General features: G+C 35.1%; 2 protein-coding genes across 3 annotated transcripts; both read right to left on the bottom strand.

Annotated features, from left to right (window-relative positions):
- Positions 1-572: 572 nt before the first annotated feature.
- On the bottom strand, positions 573-1,950 carry LOC18436065 (uncharacterized protein At3g17950). Of its 2 annotated transcripts, XM_020668303.2 has the most exons (4): positions 1,841-1,883; positions 1,556-1,717; positions 1,356-1,442; positions 573-1,269 (listed from the first exon to the last, which is right to left on the bottom strand). In XM_020668303.2, exons 1-4 carry the CDS (start codon positions 1,850-1,852, stop codon positions 1,261-1,263), a joined length of 270 nt encoding a protein of 89 aa, XP_020523962.1. In that variant the 5' UTR covers positions 1,853-1,883; the 3' UTR covers positions 573-1,260. The 2 variants fall into 2 exon arrangements, with proteins under 2 accessions (XP_020523962.1, XP_020523960.1); XM_020668301.2 differs by having other exon boundaries at positions 573-1,442; positions 1,841-1,950.
- Positions 1,951-18,704: 16,754 nt separating this feature from the next.
- On the bottom strand, positions 18,705-25,681 carry LOC18436066 (peptide transporter family protein). The gene is made up of 5 exons (XM_006846092.3): positions 25,156-25,681; positions 23,055-23,112; positions 22,852-22,969; positions 22,652-22,769; positions 18,705-19,074 (listed from the first exon to the last, which is right to left on the bottom strand). The coding sequence occupies exons 1-5, from the start codon at positions 25,666-25,668 to the stop codon at positions 19,027-19,029; spliced, it is 855 nt and encodes a 284-aa protein (XP_006846155.1). The 5' UTR covers positions 25,669-25,681; the 3' UTR covers positions 18,705-19,026.
- Positions 25,682-27,565: the final 1,884 nt, after the last annotated feature.

Raw genomic sequence — 27,565 nt, 5'->3', positions numbered from 1 at the left:
GGAGAGCGCAATTTGGATTTTTTTTTTTTTGTTTTTAAAAATTGAGGGTTAGTTATTGGTTGAAGAATTAAAATCCCCAAATTTTTGAGGCTTAAAATTACTCCTAGTTTTGTTTTACTCAAGGGAGTAAATAGACAGTGTACTCTGGTGAGAGCATGAAATCTTTTGGCTAGAAAGAATAATAGGAATTTGAAATCATGAATGTAGGTTTACAAATTGGATGGTATCGCTTCAGTCTTGAATTGTGATAGATTATTTTTTGAGAAAATTGAATACGGGCCATCCCAAGCGAGATCTAAGTGTCAAGAAAATCAAAATTCAATTTTTTTCTTTTAAAAATAATCATCTAACGTATTCTTAGGTGATTGCCAAAATTTCCAAGTGAAAAATCCTCACAAGTAAGTCATTTGTCTGAGGGAATAAATATGCACTATACGCTCATGCAGGAGCATAAAATATCGTTATTTTTTATTAATGAAGTTAATTAAAAATTTTGGGGTCCTGCTCCCAACTAAGTTTGCCGGAGGGAGCCCACTGCATGGTTATAGGATCAGAATTAAATAACCACATTGTTAAAGTAAAACATAAAAATTTTGGAATTTATTTATCAGTGTTTCGTAAGTACAAACCAGCACTTTAGTATTAAAAAATTTAATCCTAGTGAGAGAAAGAAAGAAAATTTAATCCTAGTGAGAGAAAGAAAGAAATTTAAATCCTAGTGAGAGAAAGAAAGTGAGGCGCAGGCATGGCCAGACACAGAGACATGTCTTGAATTAAGAAAGAGCAATCCTAGAGAGAGAAAACCGAAGGGGAAGAGACTCATGTGAGAGAGAGAGAGAGAAATTCTCAAGCAAATTCCAGTAAATATTACTCTGATTCAAGAGAGAGAAAATGGCTCTCTGATTGTAGAGAGAGAAAACCTTCATCGTCTAGCACGGCCACACACACAGCCTTGGAACCCCATATCCAACTCCATTCCCATTTCTCCTACAAATTTCTCTTCTGGGTCTTCTGTGATCATCAATTTCAAGCCATGAACCCAGTCTCCGAGTATTTCTCTCTCTAGTTCTCGACCCATCATCAACAATTTGTGGAGGGGCAACTCGGCCTTCGGAGAACAGAGAGTTTTCTTCAATACCAGTTTGAATCACTGAGAATTCTTCAAAGATAAAACCCATCAAGTTTCTCTCTCTTCTGTTGAAATTTGAGTTTCTTCTTTCGATGTTGAGAAAATGGCCTAGAGATGGAGCAGCCTCTGCATCATTGGCTCTGTTACATAGACAAAACCATGGTTTAGAGGTTGGGTTTTTCCTGGTTTGTTTTGATGAGTGATGGCCCTTTGATCGGTTGATTACCACTCTGTTTGTTCTGTCTCTAACAGTGGTGACCCCAATGAGGCTCCCTAAAGTGATGCTCTTGTCATAGAAGAAGGAACCACTGGACTGTAAAAATAATAAGCATTCGCTTAATTAGACTGTAAATATACACACCAAAAAGAGAGAGAGAGAATGGGTTTTTAAAGTGAGATAGAGATTTGAGTTTTTAGAGAGATCACCTCTGTATCCAAGTCCGAGGAAGAAATAGAGGAAGAACTTAAGCTTAAGGAGCCAGTGATCAAAGTATTAGAAGAGATGGATTCTAATAAATCCCGATTAATATTATTAATCAGCCCAACTCTCATACCAGAAAGTTGCAGACCAAGAGGCCATCCTTCTTCCTGTAAAAAATCACCAAAAGATTGAAAAAAAAAAAAAAAACCAGTATGATAAAATACCCCATTTCAAGCCAATCAATACTCTGAACCCCATGAATCAAGAAAGCAACATTAATTACTAAATACCTGTTGAGCCATTGGTACAGTTCTTTAGCAGCTGGCCCAAGTACGGCAAAGTACTCTGTTTTTATTCAGAAACACCAAACTTCTATGATCTTCTAAGGAACTGCAATGGCTGAATAAAGAAATAACTAAATTTTTAGAGAGAGGATTGGAAACTGAGCGCAGGAGAATAAATAGACAAGAACATTTGGAGAGAGGAAAAGTGGGTACAGAGAAAATCAATATCGATGAGGAAACCGATCATTAATACATATTGTTGATCAGAACTTGATAGGTCTTGAGGAAGGATCAATTAATTTTAGAGAGAGAAAGAGTGGTTACCTGATCACTGCAGTCCAAAAGAGTATAGGGCAGCTCCTTCACATAATTGAGAGTTCCTATCTGCAAAGGAAGGCGCCCAAAAGGGTTGGGCCCTAAGGACGAGAATGCCCTTCTTTTTTTAGATTAGGGAAAGAGAGTGATTAGGTCATAATCGTTCCACTAACCCTCACTAATTACCATATTATCCATACTTTCTGAGAAAACGACAGAAACTTAAACTCCAAAAAAATTTAAAAAGAGAGAGAGAAAATGCTCATTCATTTTAAAACGACAAATGTGCAAAACGACCAGCGACCACTGTAACTCTCTATCTCTCTCTCCATTGTCTCTATCAGTGTCCACCTTGTTTGCTATTATCGTGAGTGACGATATAATTTTAAATTATAAATTAATACAAGAGAAAGTATATAATGAGGCCATTAATCTTTGGTATTTAGTCTCTAGAATTATACAAACTAGTAATTTAAAAAATGGATCGACGACCTATATTGTGCATCTTAAAAACCGGTCCATGTCGGTGATCCGGATCGCCATTTTACCGTGCACAAAAAGTAGTGAACCGGCCAAAAATCAATCTGAATCGGTGTTTGTACGGTAGTAAAGTGTCTTTTTATTGCAGTAAATTGCCGGTTCTTTATAGACCCAGACGATTTCCAATATATTGAAACAAACGGAATGGGGTGACCGATTTTCGGGTTGGACCGGGCGATTATGTGTCGACCCGAAGTTTTTTAAATCACTGATGCAAGCAAATGTTAAGAAGATATGTTTGGTCCTAAATCCGACTATTGAGCAAATCAATTGAGCTAGATTTTAGAAATACACCAACAAAAATAGAAATAATATTTTTTAAGTATAACATATATTGAAAATAAGGTGTAATTTATATAAGAGAAAAGTTTATATAGAGATGAGGCTCTAAACAATCAAATTTGAACCTACCTAAAAATTTCACTTGAAGAGGTTCTTTTGATGTTCAAATATCTTCAATTTGATCATCTCAACATCAAGATGCATAGACTTGAGAAAAAAGTAGATTACAAAATTTGGAAATAGTGTATTTTGCAATGCATTTTAACCTGTCAATTTTCAATATTTCAAAGTTTTCATAGATATGTCGATCTGCACTATTTTTAAAACTTTAAACTTTATAAATAATTATAAAAATATATTTTAAAACCATCACAAAGATTTTCAATATTGAAACCACATTTCTCAATGCTATTTGAAGGTAGGTTCTAATTTGATTGTTTAGAGCCTAAGCTTTATATAAAACCACGCCCTTTATATAATGTGTCAGTTATTAATTACTGAAAAGTAAAGTGTACCTCCAAACCCTACTAAAAGATGCAATTTTAGCGTTACAAGCCCGTACAATGCTCTCGAAACCTATTTCTAGCCTTAGTTACGAATTTCAATCTTCAAAAAATGGTGCAGGTATTTTAGCGTTACAAGCCTTTACAATGTCCTCGAAACCTATTTTTACCCTTAGTTATGAAATTCAATCCTCAAAAAATGGTGCAGGTCACAGAGATTGGTAAACACCTAAACTTGAAAATGAACAACCCCCCCCCCCCCCCCCCCACACGGCCAATCAGTGAATCGGCGTTTGTATGGTATAAAAACATCGTTTTATTGTAGCAAATCATCATTTCTATTTTAGACCTAGACAATTTTCTATATATTGATAGAAACAATATAGGGTGATCGATTCTTGAGTCAGACCGACTATTGGGCAAACTAGTGGGCAAGACTTTAGAAATACTACAACTAAAATAGAAATAATATTTTTTAAGTATAACATATATCGAAAATAAGGTGTGGTTTATATAACGCATCAGTCATGAACAATCAAAAGTAAAGTGTACCTCCAAACCCTACAATAAGATACAATTTTAGCATTACAAGCCTTACAATGGCCTCGAACTTTTCTTCTTCCACGACTATACATCTTAAGGTCGAGATGATCAAATTAAGGATATTTAACTTTAAAACAACAACTTACAATGGAGTTGAGGTGCGCCTTACTTAAACGTAGGCCTAGCAACAGGCTAAGCGTGGGAAGGGTAGAGCCGAATATAATCTAAGGAAAATAACGAGATTGTTTATAGTGCAAATTTGAGAGATTTTCAATTGAAAAACCCCCAACCTGATACTACAAACTAGTTAATTAAAATAGTTAGAGGAGTCATTGAGGCCCGTCAAATTATGATCTAGGGGCTAATCCAGCTGGATGTTAATAAATGTACACCTAACCAAATTGGAGCAAATAAATGTATGCTAAATAAAATGGTCGAAAGTAGAGGAAAAGATGGAGAGTTACCTCTGAAATAACCGAAGCTCAAAGCTTTGCCCATATCAAGATCGCGGCTATGATTAAACCGTTGTCCTTTTTCTTTTAGATTTCTAAGTTAGGGTTTAGGCTTTTCTTAATTCTAATGTTTAGAGGCTGAAGTATGGGCTTTGCTTATGGGATTTATGTATTTTCTTTCCTAAAGTTCTAAGTATCTTACTTCTCTCATTAATGCCTAAACTAAGTAAGTTCTAAGTATCTTACTTCTCTCATTAATGCCTAAACTAAGTAAGTTCTAAGTATCTTACTTCTCTCATTAATGCCTAAACTAAGTAAGTTCTAAATATCTTACTTCTCTCATTAATGCCTAAATTAAGTGGAACCTAAGTAACTTAAGAGGCCCACCCTCAAGAGGTCAGACATCGGTCTTTTTATAAACCTCTAAGTGGTTGGAAAGAGGTTTGTGATGATTATCCATTCGGTTCAACTCAAATTCTGAAATTCTAACGGTCAAAGGTTTAGGTCACTTTCTGTTGAAGATAGACCAAGTCAAATTGCTTGGCCAAATTGGTTATTGGTGATAAGCCTCATATTATCCTATATCTCCAATATTCATTGTGATTGTTCTATATATATAGATGCATGTATTTGGGTAATTTTTTATCCAAAAATAGTGAAGATGTAGCCAGTTAGGGCTTTAGATCTGTGGAAGTAAGGCTTCGGCATAAACCACGTAAATCTTGTATTGTTTCTTTTCTCTTCTTCTTCACGTTCAATGTCTTCACATTCAATGTCTGTGTGCATGCTCTTTCGATCTTTAACATGGTGTCAGAGCAAAAGAAAACCTGTTGTCTCTTTTCTCTTCTTCTTCACGTTCAATGTCTTCACATTTAATGTCTGTGTGAATGCTCTTTCGATCTTTAACATGGTGTCAGAGCAAAAGAAAACCTCCAGCCCCAAGTGTAATCTTTATCCAATTAGTGAAGATGTAGCCAATTAGGGCTTTGGATCAGTGAACGTAAGGCTTCGGCCTGAACCAACCACGTAAATCATGTGTTATCTCTTTTCTCTTCTTTTTCTCTTCACATTCAATGTTTGTGTGCATGCTCTCTCGAACTTTAATATGGTATTAGAGCAAAAGAAAACATCCGGCCCCAAGTGTTTTGCCACGCAAAAGAAAACCTCCAGTCTATGCCATGCAAAAGAAAACCTCCGACCCCAATTGCACAGTGCCGTGCAAAAGAAAACCTTCGGCCCCAATTGCCGTGCCGTGAAAAAGAAAGCCTCCGGCCCCAAGTGCTGTGTCGTGCCATGCAAAAGAAAACCTCGTGCTACGCAGTGCTGTGCCGTGCAAAAGAAAACCTGCCCCAAGTGTCGTGCTGCGCAGTGCCGTGCAGTGCAAAAGAAAACCTGCCCCAAGTGTCGTATTGTGCAAAAGAAAACCTCCGGCCCCAGTGCCGTACAAAAGAAAACCTCCAGGCCCAAGTGTCGTGCTGTGCAAAAGAAAACCTCCGGACCCAGTGTTGTGCAACAGAAAACCTCCGAACCCAGTGCTGTGCAAAAGAAAACCTTCGAACCCAGTGCCACGCAAAAGAAAACCTCCGGCCCCAGTATTGCGCAAAAGAAAACCTCCGCCCCAGTGCCACGCAAAAGAAAACATCCGTTTAAAAGAGCTGAGCAAAAAAAACCTTCTAGTTCTAATTTCAGTTTGGCAAGTTGGGCACTTTGCTTCACTCCGTGAACCAACTTGAGGGGGAGTGTTGAACATAGACCGAGTCAAATTAATTGGTCAAGTTGGTTATTGGTGATAAGTATCGTATTATTTTCCTCTATCTCTAAGATTCATTGTGATTGTTCTCTATATATAGAGGCACATATTTGTGTAATGTTTTATCCAAAAATAGTGAAGATGGAGCCAATTAGGGCTTTGGATCCATGGACGTAAGGCTTCGGCTTAAGCCACATAAATCTTGTGTTATCTCTTTTCTCTTCTTCTTCATATTCAATGTCTGTGTCGGTTAGATGACACGAATCGTGTCGTCCAAGCCTTGTGTGGCCCACGTACAATATTATGTCATTGAATGACCTAGACAACACATCTCGTATCGTCTCGATTAGTTTCTACCAGATGACACGAATTGGGTTGTCTAAGCCTTGTATGACCTAGACATGTTGTTCCTACACTGGGTGTCTAGGTGACACATATTGTGTCGTGTCGTTTGGGTGAAAGATGGTCAGAATGTCGGGATTCAAATTCTCATGATATTGTATATATTTTTGGTCATTTCTTATCCCATTTTCAAAATTAAAATGTTACATTCATCTCCAAAATTATTTATTTTCAAATTTTAAGGTAATCCTGTGGATAAGGGACCGTGAATTGGGGACTGCTGACTATGGTGTTTGTGGTCTAAGGTGTATTGGGATAGTATGGTCTCATTTTATGTGTTTAAAGTCAAGAAAAATAAAGGAAATTTGACAAATTAAAAAAAAGGTGTATACAGAGATAAGAATAAGGAAAGAAGGGCCAACACATTAGCATTGTCCCAAGCCTGGGCTGGCCTTGGCCTCAAGCTGTGATATGGCCCTAAGACCACATCTTGTAGCCTAGGCCCTTGCTTTTAAGAGCTAGGCTACCCGGCCAATTCCACTCCTGCTTTTGAAGTATTAGATGGACCCCTTTTATAAACTTCCTCCTGAAAATAATTGCCCGAATTTATTTAGCCAATTAATCCCATCAAAAGAGGGTAGTCCAATTAGCCAAAATTAGTTAAACACTAGTTTTGACTAAACTTGAACCAAATCATATTTTCGCTTAAGACTGATTAATATGGATGTGGATTAATATTGAAATTCATATTTTCGCTATTTTGGGTCAAAAGAGGGCAGTCCAATTAGTCAAAATTAGTTCAACACTAGTTTTGACTAAACTTGAACCAATTAGTTCAACACTAGTTTTGACTAAACTTGAACCAAATCATATTTTCGCTTAAGACTGATTAATATGGATGTGGATTAATATTGAAATTCATATTTTCGCTATTTTGGGGGAAAGAGAGAAATTGGTGGGAAATCTGCGCCCTAAACCAAATGATATTAAGCCGACCCAATTTTTCTTGAAAATATCAAGCAAAACACTACCATTTTATTTGTTTTCCCTTCCCACAAATTACATTAAAAAAAAAAAAACTCTAAAAAACATCTGATTCTCTCTTCTCAACAGTGTGATACCAAGTACAATTATCTTAAGGGAAATCTATAAATATTTAAAAAAGAGAGATAAAATATTACTTTTCGTTTTTATTAAAAAATTTATATCTAAAAGTGTATTTTCCACTTATGAGTAGCACATATTTATCTTGGGTGTCACAACATTGAAAAGAGAGAGAGTCTTGATGTTTGCTTTTTCTGTTTCTTTTTTTTTTTCAAATTATTTTCATTTTACTATTTTTTAATATCTTTTTTCTCATAAAGCACAATTCTAATGTGAGAAATGGATCTTGAAACAATCTTTTAAAGTATCTAGGAATTAAATTTTGGTTAGTAGGTGAGATTTAGTCAATTTGAGGAAGATGAGGACCGATGGCTCATTCTTTTTCCAAGTTTTTCACTCCCCTAAACTTTGAAGAGATTTGTTACATTTAAGGTAAAAAGGGAGTTTCAAAGAGATAACACATCCCTTTTATATTTATTTATGATGATGATGATGTTCCCAAAGGGAATCCAATAAAGATAAAAGAACTCTCTCTCTCTCTCTCACACACACATTTGAACAAACACATGGTTTTGGTCCCCTTTCTGTCTGCAGGCGCCCTGCTCCCTTCTTCCTCCAGCATTTCATCATTTTCTTGGTCTTCATGTGCCCTCACACACAAAGTTGTAATAATAACATGAAAACACAGTGCAAACCAAAAAAGGGAAAGAAGGGAATAGAATACAATCGCCACAATCGATTATGAAAAGAAATAAAGTAAGGAATTGGTGGTATTTCTTATAGAAAATTTGGGTTTGGGTCAAAACTAGAACATCATTTTCTTGCTTGGATTGGTGGAAAAAGGGGATAACTTGAGAAGTAGGACCAAAGTTGAGCGACTTCCACTTTCCGGAAAAGCTATGGTGCTGGCTCCTCATGTAAACATTGATTTTTTTTGTAGAAAGTTGAAGTCTACACATTTCAATTCTGTAAAATTAGAAATAAAAATCTATTTTCGGTTTACCATTGGGCATGTTTGGTTCGTGTGAAAATATTTGTCAATACCTAAAACATTCACTTTTGTGGTTAGATATAGAAATATTTTCAGGCGTTATCAATTGGTGGGAAAAGATGTATTATTAAAATCAATTGGTTTGAAAATATTATGACACGTAACCACATAAAATTCGCATGAAAATATTTTTTCAAAAGTGCCGATATTATAAATTCTTCGTTTTTGGTTCTCTTTCACACATGGAAGTGAAGATTCACTGGCCAAAGTCAACTTTGAGGTCTAATAATATGCTAAAAAGTTAAAATAGAAGGAACAACAACAAAGCTACAAATATATCTACTTGTCAAAAACTAGCCTAAATATTGCCGGAGGTTTTCTAAGAAAAAATGTTTCTTGTGGGTTGGACTGTATTTCTACATATGCGGTTTAGAAAGTGTAAAGCATCTATCTTAAAGATGGATGCAAAAAGGTGCTCTATCTAAAAATAATGGAGACTGATGGTCCAAATGTTCTCTTATTAGAATTAATATTTTTTGTTTTAAAAATTTATTTATTCTTTCATATTCATGATCTTCGTATTAGAGGTTAGGTGTCCTTAAAAATTAAGTCTTAAATCCATCTAAAAAATAGATTAATTAAGAAGGCCCGTATTTCTATATATACGGGCCTCTTAATCAATACAAATCCTGATCAAGATGTGTATTTCCTCGTTAGTATTTTTATATTTTGTTGCATTATGTACATTTATGATTGAATATAGGTTGACAAGATAAATGGTAGATGTAATTTCTCTCTTCTTCTTTTTTTGTGGTGAATATGGCGACGTTTTGAAGCAATTTGAGGTATTTTTCACACAAACGCAGTTTCACAAATGGGAAGGAACAAATGGTGTCGCAAAGAGGTGGGTAATGGATCGGGTTGGCCTGTCGGAGGGTCGGATCCTAGTCCAGAAGTAGGGACCTAGGATCGGTCTAGGTTGACCAAATCAGACTTGACTTGGATATTTTAGATGTACAATATGTTTATTATAATAATTAGCAGAGTGCATATGGTCTACGTGATATGAATCTAATCTATATTAGTTAATTCTCTGACCGTATTTTTTTTTTATTATTTTATTATATTTTTTATATAATTTATTTTTAATATAACATATTATTATATAATATCTTATCGCTAGAAGCTTTAAGGGATTTTTAAGGAGAAAGTCTCTTTATCTTCCCTTCGACTATTTTTTTTTTCAGTTGTTGAGAGTTACAGGCATAAATAGGAGAGAGAGAGAGATAGTAGTGCTTAATCTGACCATCTGGGTTGGGTCTAGAGCTACTTGGCCTTAGACTCGATTCGGCCTAGGTCCAGGTCCAAGTCCAGCTTGGATCTTATAGGGTTAATTTGGATCTTGCTCTAGGCCAACATGACCAGAATATATTAAAATTACATATGAATAGTACAAAATGACCATTATATAATATACAAAATAATTTTTTATATACTTTTCATTTACATACAATGACCCGACTTGACCCATTCCAATTGACATGGACCCAACCCAAAAATTGGGTCTGGGTCGGTTCTGGAGTTTAACTTAGACTTAGTAAGGTTGGGTTCCAAGACTACTACATTTGAGAGAAATTTTTTTTTAAAAAAAAGGGGTAGAAAACACGTTTAGTGCTCCTTGGGCTAGAGTTTAGGAAATAAATGAAAACTTTACAGAGGATTAAATTTCTTTTTAAAAAAAGGAAATATTTTGTTCAATCTCGTCTTAGAAATCTTTGAGCCTGCATAGATTTTTTTAAAGGAAAAGTTTATATAGAACAATCAAATTAAAGCCTATCTCAAAAATTTCACTAGAAGATGTTGTTTTGATGCTCAAATATCCTCAAATTGATCATCTTAACATCAAGATGCACAAACTTAAGAAAAAAATCGATTTCAAGTTTTAGAAATAGTGCATCATGTAACATATTTTTGGACCATCAATTTTTAAGTTATTCTAGTTTTCATAGATTTGCTAAATCTACACTATTTTTGAAGATTTAAATTTTTGAAACTTTTTAAAGGGTACGGTTTGTATAGAGCTGAGGTTCTAAACAATGAAATTAGAGCCCACCTTCAAATAGTATCGAGAATTGTGGTTTCAATACCGAAAATCTTTGTAATAGCCTTAAAGTACATTTTCATCTTTAATTATAAATTTAAAACTTCAAAAATAGTGTAGATCGAGCAAATCTATGAAAACTTGTATAACTTAAAAGTTGACGGTCCAAAAATGCGTTACATGATGCACTATTTCCAAAACTTGAAATCTATTTTTTTTTTCCAAGTCCTTGCAACTTGATGTCTAGATGAACAATTTGAAGATATTTGAGCATCGGATCAAACTTCGAGTGAGATTTTTGATGTGGGCTCTAATTTGATTGTTTAGAGCCTCTGCTCTATCTAAACTTTTTCGTTTTTCTTTTTCTTCTATTTAGTAAACTACCAAAACAATTTTTCTTCATTAATTTTCAAAGAATTTTCTTGAAAAACTAAATATTAAATATAGGAAAAAGTTTATATTAAACATCAACCTTGTCATACAAACCTAAATCACGCCTCAAAAACCCACTTCTTGCTATAAAACCCTGCAATTGATCATCTTGATCTCAAGTTGTATTGATATGATAAAAAAACAAAAGATTTCATTCGGATTTTCAAGATTTTCAAATATTTATAAATCTACTTGATTTACACTATTTAGAGTTTCAAATTCATAATTAGGAGTGACTAAATTTCAAGTCAACAGAGGGATCAACATCAGAATTACCGATGTGCGCATTACTTTAATTGTGCAAAACTAACCCCTTACATAAGCCGCATCCATGAAAATATGCATCGGAACTATTGAGAAGTTGTGCCTTCCCAATTATGTGTGAGTCAGAAGAAAAATACCAAACCTCAAAAAAATAAAAATATGCAAACTTGCAAGAAATTAGAAACAAATTAAACACCAAGATTTAAGTAAAAAACCCTTCAAAGTAGGTAAAAACTACATACACTACCGATGATATCCACTATTAAAAAAAAAGAAAAAGGAATCGTCATTCCTATACTACTTAACTGTAACTTGAGGATTTAAGGACAATAAAAATAGAAAAACAAAAGGGGTTACCTATGTGTGATCAATTTCACCTTACCTCCCTTCTCAAAAGAATACCTCTTTCCAACCTTTATTGGAAAACACCGGCTTTAATCTAGAAAGCCCCAAACCTTTTGAGAGGTTTGAAAGAAAAAACCTTATGTAGTAATTTTTATGTACATCAAAAATTCCTAAAGAGAAATAAAGGACTTCAACCACTCTCCATAAATTTTTGGTTCTCCTCTCCCACAAAAAAAAAAAAAAGCTCTTTTTAATAAGAAACCCTAACTAGTCATATTTTTTTCTTTCCCAAAATGGCATTTTAAATCTTATTTTCCTATAGTGATCCCCATCCTCATGTGGTTAGACCACTTACGTAACAATCTTCCCCTTTACACCCATGAGGAGCATCCCTTGCTTAGTGGATCTCGTGCCCAATGTACAATACCATACCTGCCAAGTCGTACAAAACTCTTGTGTCCTTTGTTAGGGCATAAGTCATTTTATCTAATGGATTGCGATCAGTATGTACTTTTTTATTCGCATCAACTGATTCTTTAAGACATATAGTATCGAGTGATAGCCGACATCTAGATGCTTCACTTTGCTATGATATGTTATATTCTTGTTTAGATCAATAGCACTCTAATTATCACAATGAACCATGTTGTTGTCTTGGTTCAAACCTAGTTGTTTTAACAACCTCGTCATCTTCATCATTTCTTTGCCTGCTTCTGTTATATATTTTGCCTTTATCATTAAAGAGCAATACAATTTTACAATTTGAAATGACATGACTCCCCTCGCAAAAGCAAACACGTAACTTGATGTGGATTTTTAGGTATTAAGGTGTCCAATGATGTCTAGATGTATATCCATCTAGCACAAGTTTTCCACTTCGAAAGCATAAACATAAATTAGATGTGCCCTTGAGATATCTGAGAATCAATTTTCCTGTTATCTCATACTTCTGTCAAGGCTGGCAAGAAATCTACTAACACACTCACTAAATGCAGAATATCTGATTTCATATGCACTATAGCATATATCAAACTCCCTATAACTGAAGCAATGTGAACAATTTCTATTTCTTTCTTTTCCTTCTCATTTGTTTTACACTCAAAATGTCATGCAACCAGCATGCTAACTGGCGTGCTAACTAGCTTTGCATTCATGATACTGGACTTTTCAAATCCCTATTCAACATATCTTTACTATGACAATCATAACTTCTTGGTTTTCCTATCATTTTTTATTTCCATGCCCAAAATTTGTTACACTGGCTCCAAATTCTTCATATCAAAGGACTAGCACAATTATTTCTTTAACTTGTCACTCCTGTGAAAAGCTTGCCCAATAATTGGCATGTCATCAATAACAAGTAGAAGAATAACAAAGTCATTATCAGTAATTCTCCTAAATAAACCCAACGATTTGCATGACTCATCTATGATGTGTCAAACTTCTTGTAACATTATCTTAGGGCTTGTTTTAATCCATAAAAGCTGTTCTTCAACTTGCAGACCAAGTGCTCTTTAAATCTTACTCCAAAGCCTTTGTGTAGTTTTATAAAAATCTCATCCTTTAAGTCACCATGAAGAAATGCGGTTTTGACATCTAATTATTCTATCTCTAGATCCAAACTCGCTGCTAGACTTAGAATCACACAAATGGATAACATCTTCATATCTCATCAAAGTCAATACACTTTTCCTTACCAAAACTTTTTACAACTAGACAAGCTTTGTGATTTACTTATTTCTCAGCATCATTTTTCAACCTGAGGACCCACTTATTTTCAATGCCTTATAGCCATTTGATAATTCAACTAAGTTATATGTGTTGCTCTTTTTCAAGGATTTGATTTCATCTTGCATATTCTTGGAATCTTTCATGCTCTCACCCATCAGTTAGTGGGTGAGTACTTCTTTGATGGTTGCCTTTAGGGGTGACAATGGACTTGGACCAACTCAGGATTGGATGGGTAGAACCGACTTGAGTCCCGGTATGGGTCCAAAAATTGGACCCCACGGGTCGGGTATGGATCCGGATCCAAATCTTAGACCCAAACATTCTTCAAGTCGGGTCAAGTCTGGGTCCCATATTATATTTTTGGGTCTTAATTTATGAAATATATTAAAATATAAATATATTTAAAGATATACATATTTTAATTTTTGGGTATGCTCTAGTTGGGTTCGGGTCTAGTGACTTTGGGGCCGGGTCCCATAATATTTTTTCGGGCCGGCCGGTCCCAGAACCGACCCAACCTGTTGCCACCCTTAGCTGCATTACCTTGGTTGACCTTTTTTAATAGAGTTGTCGCTAGTGGTTCTTGAAGGGGCTGTTCCCCCTACGCAACATCACTAGGAGAATTATCACTTGCCACTTTTCTTTGACCTTGTGCATCTACCCCATCTTGATATGCAACTGGAGGAGGAATTAAAGCAAGATCTGTAAGGTCATCGACAAATGCTTGGGGTTTCTCAAATTTTTCAAAGTTTTTAATTGTTTAATATTTACAAAATACTACATCTCAGCTTTTGATCACTTTCCTTTTTTATGGATCCAAACCTGTAGCCACTTCATCTGTATAACCTAAGAAGATACATTGTGTTGACTTGTCATCATGTTTTGTCATCTATTCTTTTAATACATGAATGAATGTTTTACGACAAAACACGTTGAAGTGTTCATGTGAGGCATCTTTTCATATCCACACTCTTTCTGGATAACTTCCCTTCAAATGAGCAGAAGGGGATAAATTAATCAAATGGTATACAATGTGCATTACCTCACCTCAAAAGAACGTCGGTAGTTTAGTGAGAGCATACACTTGATTCAATATTGCGGTTCATTCTTTTTACTTGAGGTATCTTGGGAACAATATCTTACGTCCGATACTATACTTTTTACAGTATTCTATAAATATCTTCGAATTATATTCTCCACCATTATCTATGCAAATACACTTTAAAGGCTTTCATGTTTCCCTTTCAACTTTAGCATGAAAATTTCAAAACATCTCAAAGACTTTAACTTTGGTTTTTATAGCGTATGTGCTCACTTTTCCAGCAGCACCATAAATGAAGGTAACAAAATAAGAGGCACCACCAATAATTTTGACTTTCATGGGACCACATACATCAGGATAAGCCAATTTCATGATATTTGTTTTAAAAATAAAAGTACGTTTCAGTGAAACTCTATGTTGTTTGCCAATCAAACAATAAGAGTTGTGATTTATACGTGTATCTTTTTAAGCTGAGGAATATTATTGTTTGATAGAATTTGCATCCCTTTCTCGCTCATGTGATGAAGCCACTTATGCTATAGGTCATTTGATGAAGTTTACTCGATGGTGTTCACTTCATTCATACCAGTGTTCGCAAAATCGAACTGGAACGTTTAGCCGAATATGGGCTTGGAAGCAATTTAACCGGCCTAATTGGTAAACTGGCCGATTCAACCTCTCTAACCGGATAAGTCCTAGGTGGTCAAAAAAGTGTTGAAAACAAATAAAAAAGATACAAAAAAAAACTACTAAACTATGAAAAGCATATAAAGAATGATTAAAACAAAACACATTAAAATGAAGTTGAAAATTAATGAAAAAATGAGATTTTAACCCAATTTATATTTTCCAAGATCTATTTTCAAAATTTTCTATAAAAGATGGGAAAATATAAAAGTGAAGTATTAATGAAAAAACAATTTTTAATCTTTACCATAATGTAAAGAATATTTAAAAATGCATTACAAATCAACTTCCTTATTTTTGATAATTTATATACATTTTTTTGAATTTTTTTCTAAAATACCTGTTGATCACCCTAACCGCCCAAAACCAAAACCGGTGAGTAGCCGTTTCCGATATAACAGGGTAGTTAGCTGTTAGATCGGACGATTTTGTGAACAATGATTCATATACAACGGCACCTATATCCTGTAAAGAGTGCAATCTCTTTCCTCTTGCCACTAACAGCGACCCTTTGGTAAGCGTCCAATGCCACTACCAAAGTAATTATTATAGCCTCGTATCATCTAATTTCCCAGTTGAAATCAGATTAAGTCGTTAGTTTGGAACATGCCTTACATCCTTGACAGCCAATTTACAGTCAACATCAGTCTCAACACAAATGTTACACATTCTTACACTTTTTGAGATGACATTATTTCCTATCTTTATTATGCCAGAGTCTCTTGACTTCTAAGATGTAAAGAAATCCTTTTGTGGGGTATCATGGCCGGAAGCATCGGTATTCATAAAAGCCAGCTACATGCAACATTTAGGCAAGCAAGCATTATCATTAGCTAAGAAAGTAATAATACTAGTATTAGTAGTAATAACATCGAGTTCCTTATTTTCTAGTTTGTCTTCACCTTTTCCTTCCTATTTCTCTTTCTTAAGCTTTAGACAGTCCCTTTTTACATGCTAGGCTTGCTATAGAAGGAGCATTTATCTCTTGATCTCTCACGATCATGAGGTTTTCTACTTGTATTTCTCCCACTATTTTATGTGACAAGATCCTATGATTGAGAGCAATTTAAGGATTTTATTTATTGCTTTTTTATTCAATAAATTACTTATAACTTGACTTTTTGTTAGTTTTTATGTGACAAGATCCTATGATTGAGAGCAATTTAAGGATTTTATTTATTGCTTTTTTATTCAATAAATTACTTATAACTTGACTTTTTGTTAGTTTTCCATCTGGTGTAGAGTTGCTAAGAGACACCACCAATGTGTCCCAGCAATAAGGTAATGAATTGAGGAGTAATAAGGCTTGTAACTCATCATCCAACACCATCTTCATAGAAAAGAGTTGATTCACTATGCCCTGCATCTCATTTAAATGCTCTTCAATTGATTCACCTTGTTTAAACTTCAAATTAACATAGCTTTCATATCTGAAAGGCTTTGTTGCCGACTGCCTTTCTGTCATATGGCCCTTCCAACTTCTCCCATAGAGAATATATTGAAGTTTCATTCTATAGGTGGTGAAACATACTATCATTTAACCTATGTCAGATGTATCGAACAACTTTCTAATTTAGCTTGTTCCACTCTTTATTCGTCATCTCTTTTGGTTTGGCTCCATCACTCGTAATGTGAACATGTAAAATGTTTGCAATAAAGAGTTTCTTCATTTAGGCTTCCAAATCAACCAATTATCGCCAGTCATGCTAATTATCTTGCTTGCGTTTGCTCCTATGATTCTTCACACACAATTTTCTATTCAACAAGAAAAAGTAAAGCCTATAACCAAGAAATTGTGCCTTCCCATATAGGAGAATCAAAAAACAAACACCAAACCTCAAAGAAATAAAAATATGTGAATTTGCAGGAAATTAGATTTAAACCAAACACCAAGGTTTACATGAAAAACTTTTCAAAGAGGGGAAAACTTTGAGCAACCGCAAATGAAATTTACAATGCAAAACAATAATTACAATCGTTCTTTCCTAGCTAATTAATCATAACTTAAGGATTTAAGAATAAAAAAAAACAAAACAACACAATGTTACCTCTATGGAATCAATTTTATCTTCCTACCCTTCTCAAATGAATCACCTCTTTCGAACCTTTATTGGAACCTTTATTGGAGAATACCAGTTTCAATCTGAGAAGCCCAAAACCTTTTGATATTTTTGGAAGAAACCTTTCCCAAAACCTTTTGATATTTTTGGAAGAAACCTTTGTAATTTTTCTATGCATGAAAAAAAACCTAGAGAAAGAAACAAAGGACTTCAACCTCTCTATAATTCTTCAACTCCCCTCTCACAAAAAAAAAAAAAAACAAAAAGCACTCTTTTTTATAAGAAGCCCTAGTTATTCATAATTCTCGCTTTCTAAAAAAAAAAACTTTTTAATTTTCTTTCCCCGGAGTGGTCCCCTTCCTCACCTAGAAAGGAATTCCGTAATAGGAACTAGCTTGTAAGGAAATCCTCATGAAATTTTTATGCTACAAAAGCTTATCTACCAGAGGTGTGCCCATTGATAGCATTTCTTTTATTTTATATAGAGTTTAGATGCGCTTGAAGAAACAATGTTTGTGTTTGAGACAAAACAAGTTTGAAGCATAGAAAGGGTTTTGAAGGGGAATTACATGGCCAGCTTGCAAAGTTCAGAAGTTTTCCACCATTATTTGGGAAGCTGTTTAACTCGAACAGTTCCAATATTTCCCTCAGCTCTCCAATTTTATCTTCACCTTGTCCGAATCATATGTTGGTTTGAGTCGGGGAATTTGGGAAAAGTTTTAGATGACTATTACATGGATCAGTTTTTTTATGAATGGGCCCCCTCATCTATATACTTAAGCCCTCCCTCAAAAATTTATTTTAGATATGGATTTTAGATCTAAAGGTTTTACAGATCGAGAATCTATACCATGGTGAATGCAAATATAAAAAAGTACAAAATAATTTTGTCTATACATATTTTTAGACCATAAATTTGTGGGTTTTGGTACGACCACCTCCATTTTACATCCATATCCAATATGGATGTTAGGTACGTTAGGGGGGACACAAATGTACAATTGTGTCCCCCAAGGCACGCTACACTTTTCGATATTATGATGCTCCTTATAGAAAGCATTTCTGAAATTTGGACAAATTTCACATTTAGAAAGCCGTGTTTTAAAACACAGACAGGCTATCGACCATCTGCTCGCACGGTAGATGGTGGAGAGAGCTGTGTACAGACATGACAGCCATTCCTTGGTACAATAGTTCATCTCCACTGTTCCCCTTGGAATCAAAGGGTAGATCCCCTACTTTTTACTCAAACTGTATCATGCCCACATGCTATACTTTTCCAAAGAAAAATAACAGCCCCTCTATGTTTCGTATTACCACAGGCTTACCTTTAGAAACAGGCCAAAGAGCGAATCTCTCTCTCTCTCTCTCTCAAACACACACACATCACCAAAGTGAGATTCAACTGGATTTAACAGATTAAGTACAGACTTCTTTCAATGTGACAACAAATTTACTTGTGTTTCTTTTGAAGTGGGAAGGGAATAGGCTTACAATGTGAATTTTCTCTATTTATACAAGTAAATCACAATCTCAGATTCTCAAATAAAATCGCCCAAACACCATTTGAATTGAAAGCATTTAAGACATTAACCTTTCAAGAGAAATGAATGGTGTTAATGTAACGGACTGGCTTCAAACATGTTACAACTTACAAGTCAGTGCAAGGAGCAACTCACAAAATCACGCTTTAACTTTTCAACTACCGCTAAGAATTCCCAGCTCCTGGCCTGTATTCTCCAATACCAAGAAGATCCTGCATGAAGGAAGGTACAAGTAATAGAAAGAGAGAGAGAGAGAGGACAAATTCAGCATTCTACAACTCACATGAAATTTTTACAAACTAATATCAAATATGATCGAAAACATCACCATACGTGAAAGATCTATTACGTCTAATAAGTAAAAACCAAAATCCCGATAATAAAAGGTTGTTAAAAGCTGCAGGAATTTAAACATTAATTTATGAGATTAGCAATAACATCTTCACAACATCATGATAAGGAAGAGATTCTCGTTCCTCATAGAATGTGCTAAGCATGGTTTCCAAAACTACAGAGAGATTCACATGAAAAGTAAATTTTCAAAAACACCCTATTTTTCCACTTTACATTAGTAGTCCTAAATTGTCAGAAGAGAGATTCACATGAAAAGTAAATTTTCAAAAACACCCTATTTTTCCACTTTACATTCGTAGTCCTAAATTGTCAGAAGAATGCAGGCAGTCATGTAAAAAAAACTAGTGCAGAACGTTGCTGGAGTTGTTGATGATTTAGGGCAAACATGCAAGAATAAATCAACAACTCCAGCTTCAAACTTTTCTTGTAACATTGCAAAAATGAAAAGTTTACAAGGGAAACACAAAGTATGGACAGTTGTCGCTCTAGCCTCCCTCAAGCTGATCATCACTTTGAATGTCCATATCACTGAAAAGTTTCTATTTTTACTTTACTATGGATTTCTTTAGTTGACATGCTAGCATTTCAATATAAAACTTCATCACTAGAGGTAATAACCCTTGTCAATTAAAAAATTCGTTAATCAACATGCTTCAAGTGAAAGGCTCTAATAGGGCAAGAGAAAAACCCAAAAGGACATGGACGAAAGCAATTAGACGAGATAATGTCTGCAACTTCTTAGAGCTTATAATTCACAGAGTCCAATTTTCACTGAAGCATATCTTATGTAAAGGAGGTTCTAAGATACCCCTAGAGATGTTAAAGATCAGAATCAAACATAGTCCCCACTAAGAAGTAATGTTAAACATGGCCAGTTTGGGATGATGCACTTAGAAATATTCTTCCTTCTACTGTTTAGAATAAAGGAAATAATAGTTTTTCTTCCTCAGCTATTACCAAATAGCCACTATTTGGCAGCCATTTCTGCATAAGTGGGGTTCTAGACAGCCATGGACACAAACGAGTTGCGGAAGCATTCCCGCCCAAATGTAGGAAGATAAAAGTAGAAATTCCATTCAGTGGTCCATTGGAATTGGCCCCAAATTCTGAACCTCAGAATGCTGACTACAAAAATTTCCATCAGATGATGGCATTTAAAGACCATGAATAGTGATTTAGTTATGCGTTATGCAAAACCTGAAATTTATGATAACTTTGAGTTTTTAAATCTCTTTAGCATCAACCATGCTCTAGACTTTCAAGGGAAGATTGGAGATCCAACTCCTTAGAAGGACTGCACAGGAGCTTCAATCATTAAGCCTTATATTTTCAAGTAATAGAAGATTGGGACAAGAATTTTGGATTCAGGAAGGAAAGGGAGTACGGGGCAGGACCTTCAACCATTTGGCAACATGTGAGGTCAAAAATAGTAAGAACAGGAGAAAGAAGAGCAACAACAAGGAGCATAAGATCAAGATAATGAAGACGGGGATAGTGGAAACAACAATGACAAAGATGGTGGTGATAATAGTAGATGGTGCCATTAACAATGATGAGAGAGGAAATAGTAATGGTGCATGGTAACTTTGGGATGCGGGCCAGCAGAGATTTACAAATCATCAAATTATGATGAGAGATAAGAGTATACGACCAATGGGGTTACAACATTTGCAAGTGTATAGCTTTGACAGACTAGTATATTTTACTGTTTGAGCAATATTCATTGCAAGTATCAATTTTTAAGACAACTCATATTAACAAAAAATCTTTCTACAATGTATTGAGACGGTCTCAGATCATTCTTAGGTGACGCTAATAGCTTGGGTAGATTGTTAGAGACTTGGAGTGTAATTCAATCTGCATGCTACACAAGAAGATCCCCTTAGAGGCCAAGCCACTTCATGTCAGAGCTCATTGATTTGTGTGATGGTCAGCCTATTCATTTTAGCCATGTCCTTCACAGTTCACAGTAACAATGTCATAGCCAACCCCTTGGCTAAGAAGGAAGTTCAGTGTCCCTCTTTCTCTACTATTTTTGCTTTTAGTCATAAAATGACAAGATGGCATTCCGTCACTACAGTAGTAAGTAATGTTTCTAACTTTCTACCTTAAATCATAAATAACTGAATTTTCTTAAAAAAGGTAATTTACATACTTTCCCTTAAAAAGGCAATTTATATTACATTGAACATCTATTTAATCATTTACTCTTTTCAAATTATGATTCACGGATGACACCTTAGAATGTAGGACTTAGAGTGATGAATACACGATTTAGAATTTATAATTTTGTATTTTCCCTCATTTGCCATATGACTGAACGAAGTCCAAAAGACTTCCAGGCTTCTAAGATTCTAAGTTTCTAATGGAGCTAAAAGCCAAAATCACACAAAAATATCTTAATGTGTTCAAGAAATCCAAAAAGGTAAAAATATAATCTAGAATATTTTCCTTGATCAGTTGAAAATATACTAGGAATTTTTTCATATAGTTATTTAAATGGGATTGTCTACAAAGAGACCATTTAACTTTTGTACAAGGAAGTCACAACTATTCCCTCTCATTAGATGTCAAATTGGATGGCTTGAGATGAGTCACGAAGTCTGAGAATTTTCTTTTTGTAACTTTATGTCTAATTAATGATACTCTTACACCCCCTATTTGAAAATCTAAGGGACAAGAATGATTGTGACCTCCTTGTACAAAAGGTAAATAGCCTATTTGTAGACAACCCTTTTTCAATTCCTATTTTATATTCTTTTATTATCTTTCCTAACTATGAGTACCCTAGAAACTTGGATAAAAAATCATCCAGTCAACTCAACTCAAGACTGTTTTGTCCCAAGCAGAGTTGTATTGTTTACACTGAATTATCCAAGATACGAAAATTTCAAATTTTTTTTCCCAATAACATTTCGCAGGTTGACATCTCTAGTGTATTTTCTGTCGAATAGATATCCACCATTGCATTTAACAAGAGTACAAAAGCACTAGATACAACTGAAAGTTTCAGAAGATTCTTCTAAAGGCCAAAGGGAGGATAAGGAGGGAAGAAAACTCAAGTGTATTTTCACGTGTAAGTACCTTGTTTTCTGGATAGGTATATTTTCCTGCGCAACATGTACTCAAATTTGTTCCACTTTGGCATTATTTTTGCTAAAATTAACATAATCTCAAAATGTTATTGAATCATCTTTTGAGAAAAAGAGTAGCTCAGAACGCACTGCAATCAAGTAATCAAACTTGACATAACAGAAAATGCAAATTAAAAAGTTAACAAACGCAAAATCAAATCTAGTAGCTTAGAACACATTGCAATCAAGTAATCAAACTTGACATAACAGAAAATGCAAATTACAAAGTTAACAAACACAAAATCAAATCTAAACAATTTGGAAAGCATTTTTAACCAAATAAGTTGAGTACAGAACATACTTGGCAAGATTTATTCTTTGCCCGGGTTTCTGCGGTACTTGGAATATCATGATTTGGTTTCAAAAACTTCTTCTCACGACGTTCGCAGGAGCCCCAACCATCTGAGAATCTACCACCTCTGACCAGATATGGACATTTCACAACTCAGAAGGAAACAAGTAAATGTTCACAACATTATTAGCAGAAACTGAAGAACCTACTGCATGTATGCTCGAACAACAAATTCTGCACGCTGAACATTTTGATGCTGATCATACTCAATGGTCTTATCTTTGATTTCAAAAGAAAGATTAAAGAAAAATGATATCTTCCTCCATCCTGCAAAATCAAACACAATGTTAGAGTAAAAACATGAAAAAAATTGATATAAATTAAATTTTATTCCAATGTTATGAAATCTTACCAGATTTCTTAATAAATGGATGCCCCGAAATGACTGTATAATCACTTTTCTCAAGAATCTGTTCATTAGAATGAACAATTAGGTCAATACAACATTGGCTTTCACAAAAAATAAAAATAAAGTAGATGATATAAAACATGAATCCTAATAGATATATATTATTTTTTCTAGAAATTCAGTTTACTTTCAAGTTTCAACAAAATGACATTGGGGAAGATGTTGTGCATATAATTATAGCTGGGTGGACAAAGTAGAGATGTGGTTCCATAGTCTTATGTGATCATCGCAAACCAATAAAACTAAGAAGTTCCATAGGAATATTGCAAAACCAACCATGCTATATGGGATGAAATGTTGAGCAATCAAGAAACAATATATCCATAGAATGAGTGTAACGGAAATGAGGACTTTAAGAGGAATGAGTGGCAAGACAAGAAAGGATATAGAATTTGGATTGAAGACATCTGAGGCAACTTATGAGTGGCTCCAATAGGCAATGAGATCAGGGCAAGTAGACTTAGGTGGTTTACCCATGTACCACGTCAACCTAGAACAACGCCACTTAGGAGCGGCGATTTGCTTTAAGTGGAAGGCTCTAATAAGGCAATGGGAAGGCCTAAAAAAATATGTATGGAAGTCGTCAGAAGAGATGTGGTGACTTATGGTCTGATAGAGGATATGGCCCTTGATAGCAGGATGGCGGAATATGATTCGTGTAGTCGATTCCAAATAGCTGGGATAAGGCTCAAATGATGACAACGACGACGATGTTGATGATCTTGCATTGAGCATGCAACTGCCTTTGTCAACATATAAGGTTCAATAACTAAGTTCGTAGCAGTTTAACTAATTTGAGGTGCTAAAGTACGTAATGAATCAAGTAAAACGTCAATCCCATGCAGTGAGCATTGACCAAAAAAAAAAAAGCAAAAATGCATCCAAAAACACATATTATCTAGGAATTATGGTTGGCATTAATGTTAAATTACTTGGCTTGCGCCCAGGACTTGGCTCATGCATAAGCCTAGTAACTCGGGTATTCCGAGTGCACTCGAAGTTCTACCCAATATAAAAACAGCCAGGGGTAGAGAGATAGAGAGCTTTGGGCATGAGCATGTCTCTCTCTCTCTCTGGTGTGCCTTCTCTTTGAACATCTAGGCATCTCTGAAACCAAAGCTTCCATCTTCTTTAGCTTTGGCTGATGAAAATCACAGAGAATGGAGTGATTCATCATCAGATAGTAGGATCCAATTTGAAGGATCTCATCAGAGAGCCACGATTATCACAATACTCGCAACACTCTATTATTCTTCATAGAGAAGGGAATGTTTCATTATCATCTCCCAAGGGTCCTTATTGAGTTCCTCTTCTATGGGTCTCTCTGCTCCTGCTCCTCTTTCTCTTTATCTTTCTCTTTCTCTTTCTTTTTACTGCCTTCTCTTCCTCCTTTTTAGTACAAATCAGAAAAAATGACAAAGGGAGGGAAAGAGCATTTGGGAAGAGAGAGAGTTCTCAGAGGAAGAAAGAGAGATGAAAAAAGGATGGTGAATTTCCAATCCCCTTTTAATTTCTTTAAGCAATCATACTCAGGCAAGCATGGACTTGCCGGAGTTTCTAGAACCCAGGCTAGTTTGCCTGAGTTCTACAATGCTAGGGCAAGTCTCTACCATACTTGACCCTGTACTATACAGGCCCCCATAACCCCAAGTATGAGCACCGCTACTCACCTTGGCACGGTGCTGAGGCCGAGTAACTCACCATCCCCTAGACCGAGTTTTCAAAAACTGATTGAGATTGTTCCTAACACACAATGCCCTCGACTTCATTTTTTCAATAATCCACATTATAATTCCCAAACATCCAACAGAGAATGTACCATTCCTAAAACTACTACCTAAAAATCAGAAACAATATATTCAAATTTTTTTCAAAAAAATGCAATGAAAAATTAGAAAGAAAAAAACTCATTTCAAATGTCAGCTCAGATTTCCACAATCATAAAAATGTGTCAAACATTTTGATTGTTGTCAACAAACAAATTCCCTTTATCCATCAAATAAAGAAAGCACCCAAAACGCTAAAGGAAGAAAATAATTCTTGCCGCCATGGCTGCATTTTGATATTGCTTGAACAGCGAAACCGAAGGGAATCCCCCATTCAAACTGTGACAAAAAATCTCCTTTCCATCATCTTTGCATGAATTAGGCGATGAGTGTGGTTGCTTCTCAATAAAAACCAGCTGAGTTCCTCCATTGAAAGACCCAGGGCTCTGAAACCCTCCATAGGCATCAGATCTCATAATCTTGCGAGGTCGATGAGGAATCGACCGCTCCTGCAGCACCTCACCTTCTCTCGGATCTTCTTCCACTGTGTAGTTGAATCTAGAGTTCCTTGAGCCTTTGGCCTCAGGCGTTTGGTATTGATATGAGATTGAAGGTATAGTGCGGGTTTTGGGAGTAAGATTACGGAGATTAGTGGGATTGCCCACCAGAGCCAGGGTTTTACTCTGGTTCGATTTAGAGGCAGAGTGAGAAACAACTGCTGAGTCTATGACGGCCCATAGCTCTGCATCGTCTAGGGCATTGTCATCGGGAAACAGAGTCATGGCCGCCATTATCACCTCCACCAGTTGAGAGAGAGACGTGGTTTCACTAGGTTATATGATGATGTCCCTGTTAGAGAGAGAGAGAGTCTGAATGGGTTAGAGAGAGAGATGGTTTCAATGGGCTATAGAGAGAGAGATCGAGAGTGAGCTTGAGAGAGAGAGGCAGAGGCCCGATGATTCAAAAAAATTCAAATACAGAGAAAGAGGGGGGAAGGACCAGCGTGGAATTTAATGATAATAGTGTGGTAGAAAGGGTATACTCTGGAAACGCTTTCGGGCAATTTTTTGAAGCTTTTGGCTTTCTTTTGTGTTAAAATGATTAAATATATCGAAAAACTTTGTTGTATAATTTTTTTTAAGGAAGAAGTTTATATAGAGCCTAGGCTCTAAACAAACAAATTAGAGCTTACCTCAAAAATTTCATTAGATGAGGTTGTTTCGATTCTCAAATATCCTCAAATTGATCATCTTGATATCAAGATGTATGAACATAACAAAAAAATGGATATCAAGTTTTGTAAATAGTGCATCTTTTAATGCATTTTTAAACCGTCAAATTTTCAAGATTTTCAAGTTTTCGTAGATTTGCTCGATCTACATTATTTTTTAAGCTTTAAATTTTATAATTAGATATAAAAATATATTTTAAGGCTATCACAAAGATTTAAAGTATTAAAACCACATTTCTCGATATTATTTGAAGGTTAGCTCTACTTTGACTGTTTAGAGCCTCCGCTCTATACAAACGGCATCTTTTTTTTTAAGGAAAGAGTTTATATACAACCGAGGCTCTAAACAATCAAATTATAGCCTACCTCAAAAACTTCACTGGAAGACGTTGTTTTGATGGTCAAATATCATCAAATTGATCATCTTGACATCAAGATGCATGGACATGAAAAAAATATGGATTTTAAGTTTTGAAAATAGTGCATCTTGTACCACATTTTTGGACTGTCAATTTTCAAGATTTTCAAGTTTTCATAGATCTGCTGGATCTATATTATTTTTAAGCTTTAAATTTTATAATTAAAGATGAAAATATATTTTAAAGCTATCACAATGATTTTGACTGTTGAAATCACATTTATCGATACTATTTGAAGGGCCGCTTTACTTTGATTGTTTAGAGCCACGCCTCTATACCAACCGCACCCTTTTTTTAAATTAATAAATACTCATTTTTTTCTTATTTTGTGTGTTGGTCTTTTTTTAATTATTTGTATTCTTTCAAAATATCCGCAGCCTTGTACTTTGAGTACTAGACCACAAGCGCGTTTTTTTTTTTTCTTTTAAAATAGGTTTAGGCGATCGGACCCACCTCTACCAGCCTTTTTGCTTAACTAATTTGATACTTTAAGTACAGATTGCATTTTTTCATCATTCGAGTCAGTTCCAGTATTGAACTGACTTCTAATGAAAATAGTAAATATAGATGAAGTCCTAGACTAAGTTTTGGAAGAAAAAGTCTTGTGTGCAGTCCAGTAAGTACACCTGTCCAGGGTTACTTTGGCCAAAATTTAAAAACTAACAAAAGAAAGAACCCCAACATAAAAAATGAAAAAAAAATGAAGCTTACATTTTAGTTATATAAAAAGGATTTATATATTAATTTCCCTTTAATATATACCTAAAAAATAGTAAAAAATCAAATAAAATAATAGATGATGTGTATAACATGATTTGGGACTGATCTCTGACGAGGTCTTGACGTAGATTCACTCTTCACAAGTTATTCATACGGTAGATGGGAGGCCTCGTCGAATTCCAACTCGAAGGTCATGGGATCTCGCACTAAAGAATCAAACCCACTTCTAGTTGTCAGCAATGCCAACTTGTAAATCGCATCAAAGTCAGAGGCAATCAACAAGGCTCTAGGAAATGAAAGAAATAGGGCAAGATCTAA

The sequence above is a fragment of the Amborella trichopoda genome, chromosome 8 (genome assembly GCF_054954075.1).
Source record: "Amborella trichopoda isolate Santa Cruz 75 chromosome 8, AtrichopodaSantaCruz75HAP2 v2.0, whole genome shotgun sequence".
In the NCBI taxonomy this organism is placed as follows: domain Eukaryota; kingdom Viridiplantae; phylum Streptophyta; class Magnoliopsida; order Amborellales; family Amborellaceae; genus Amborella; species Amborella trichopoda.
This window is presented reverse-complemented; position numbering and strand designations above follow the sequence as displayed.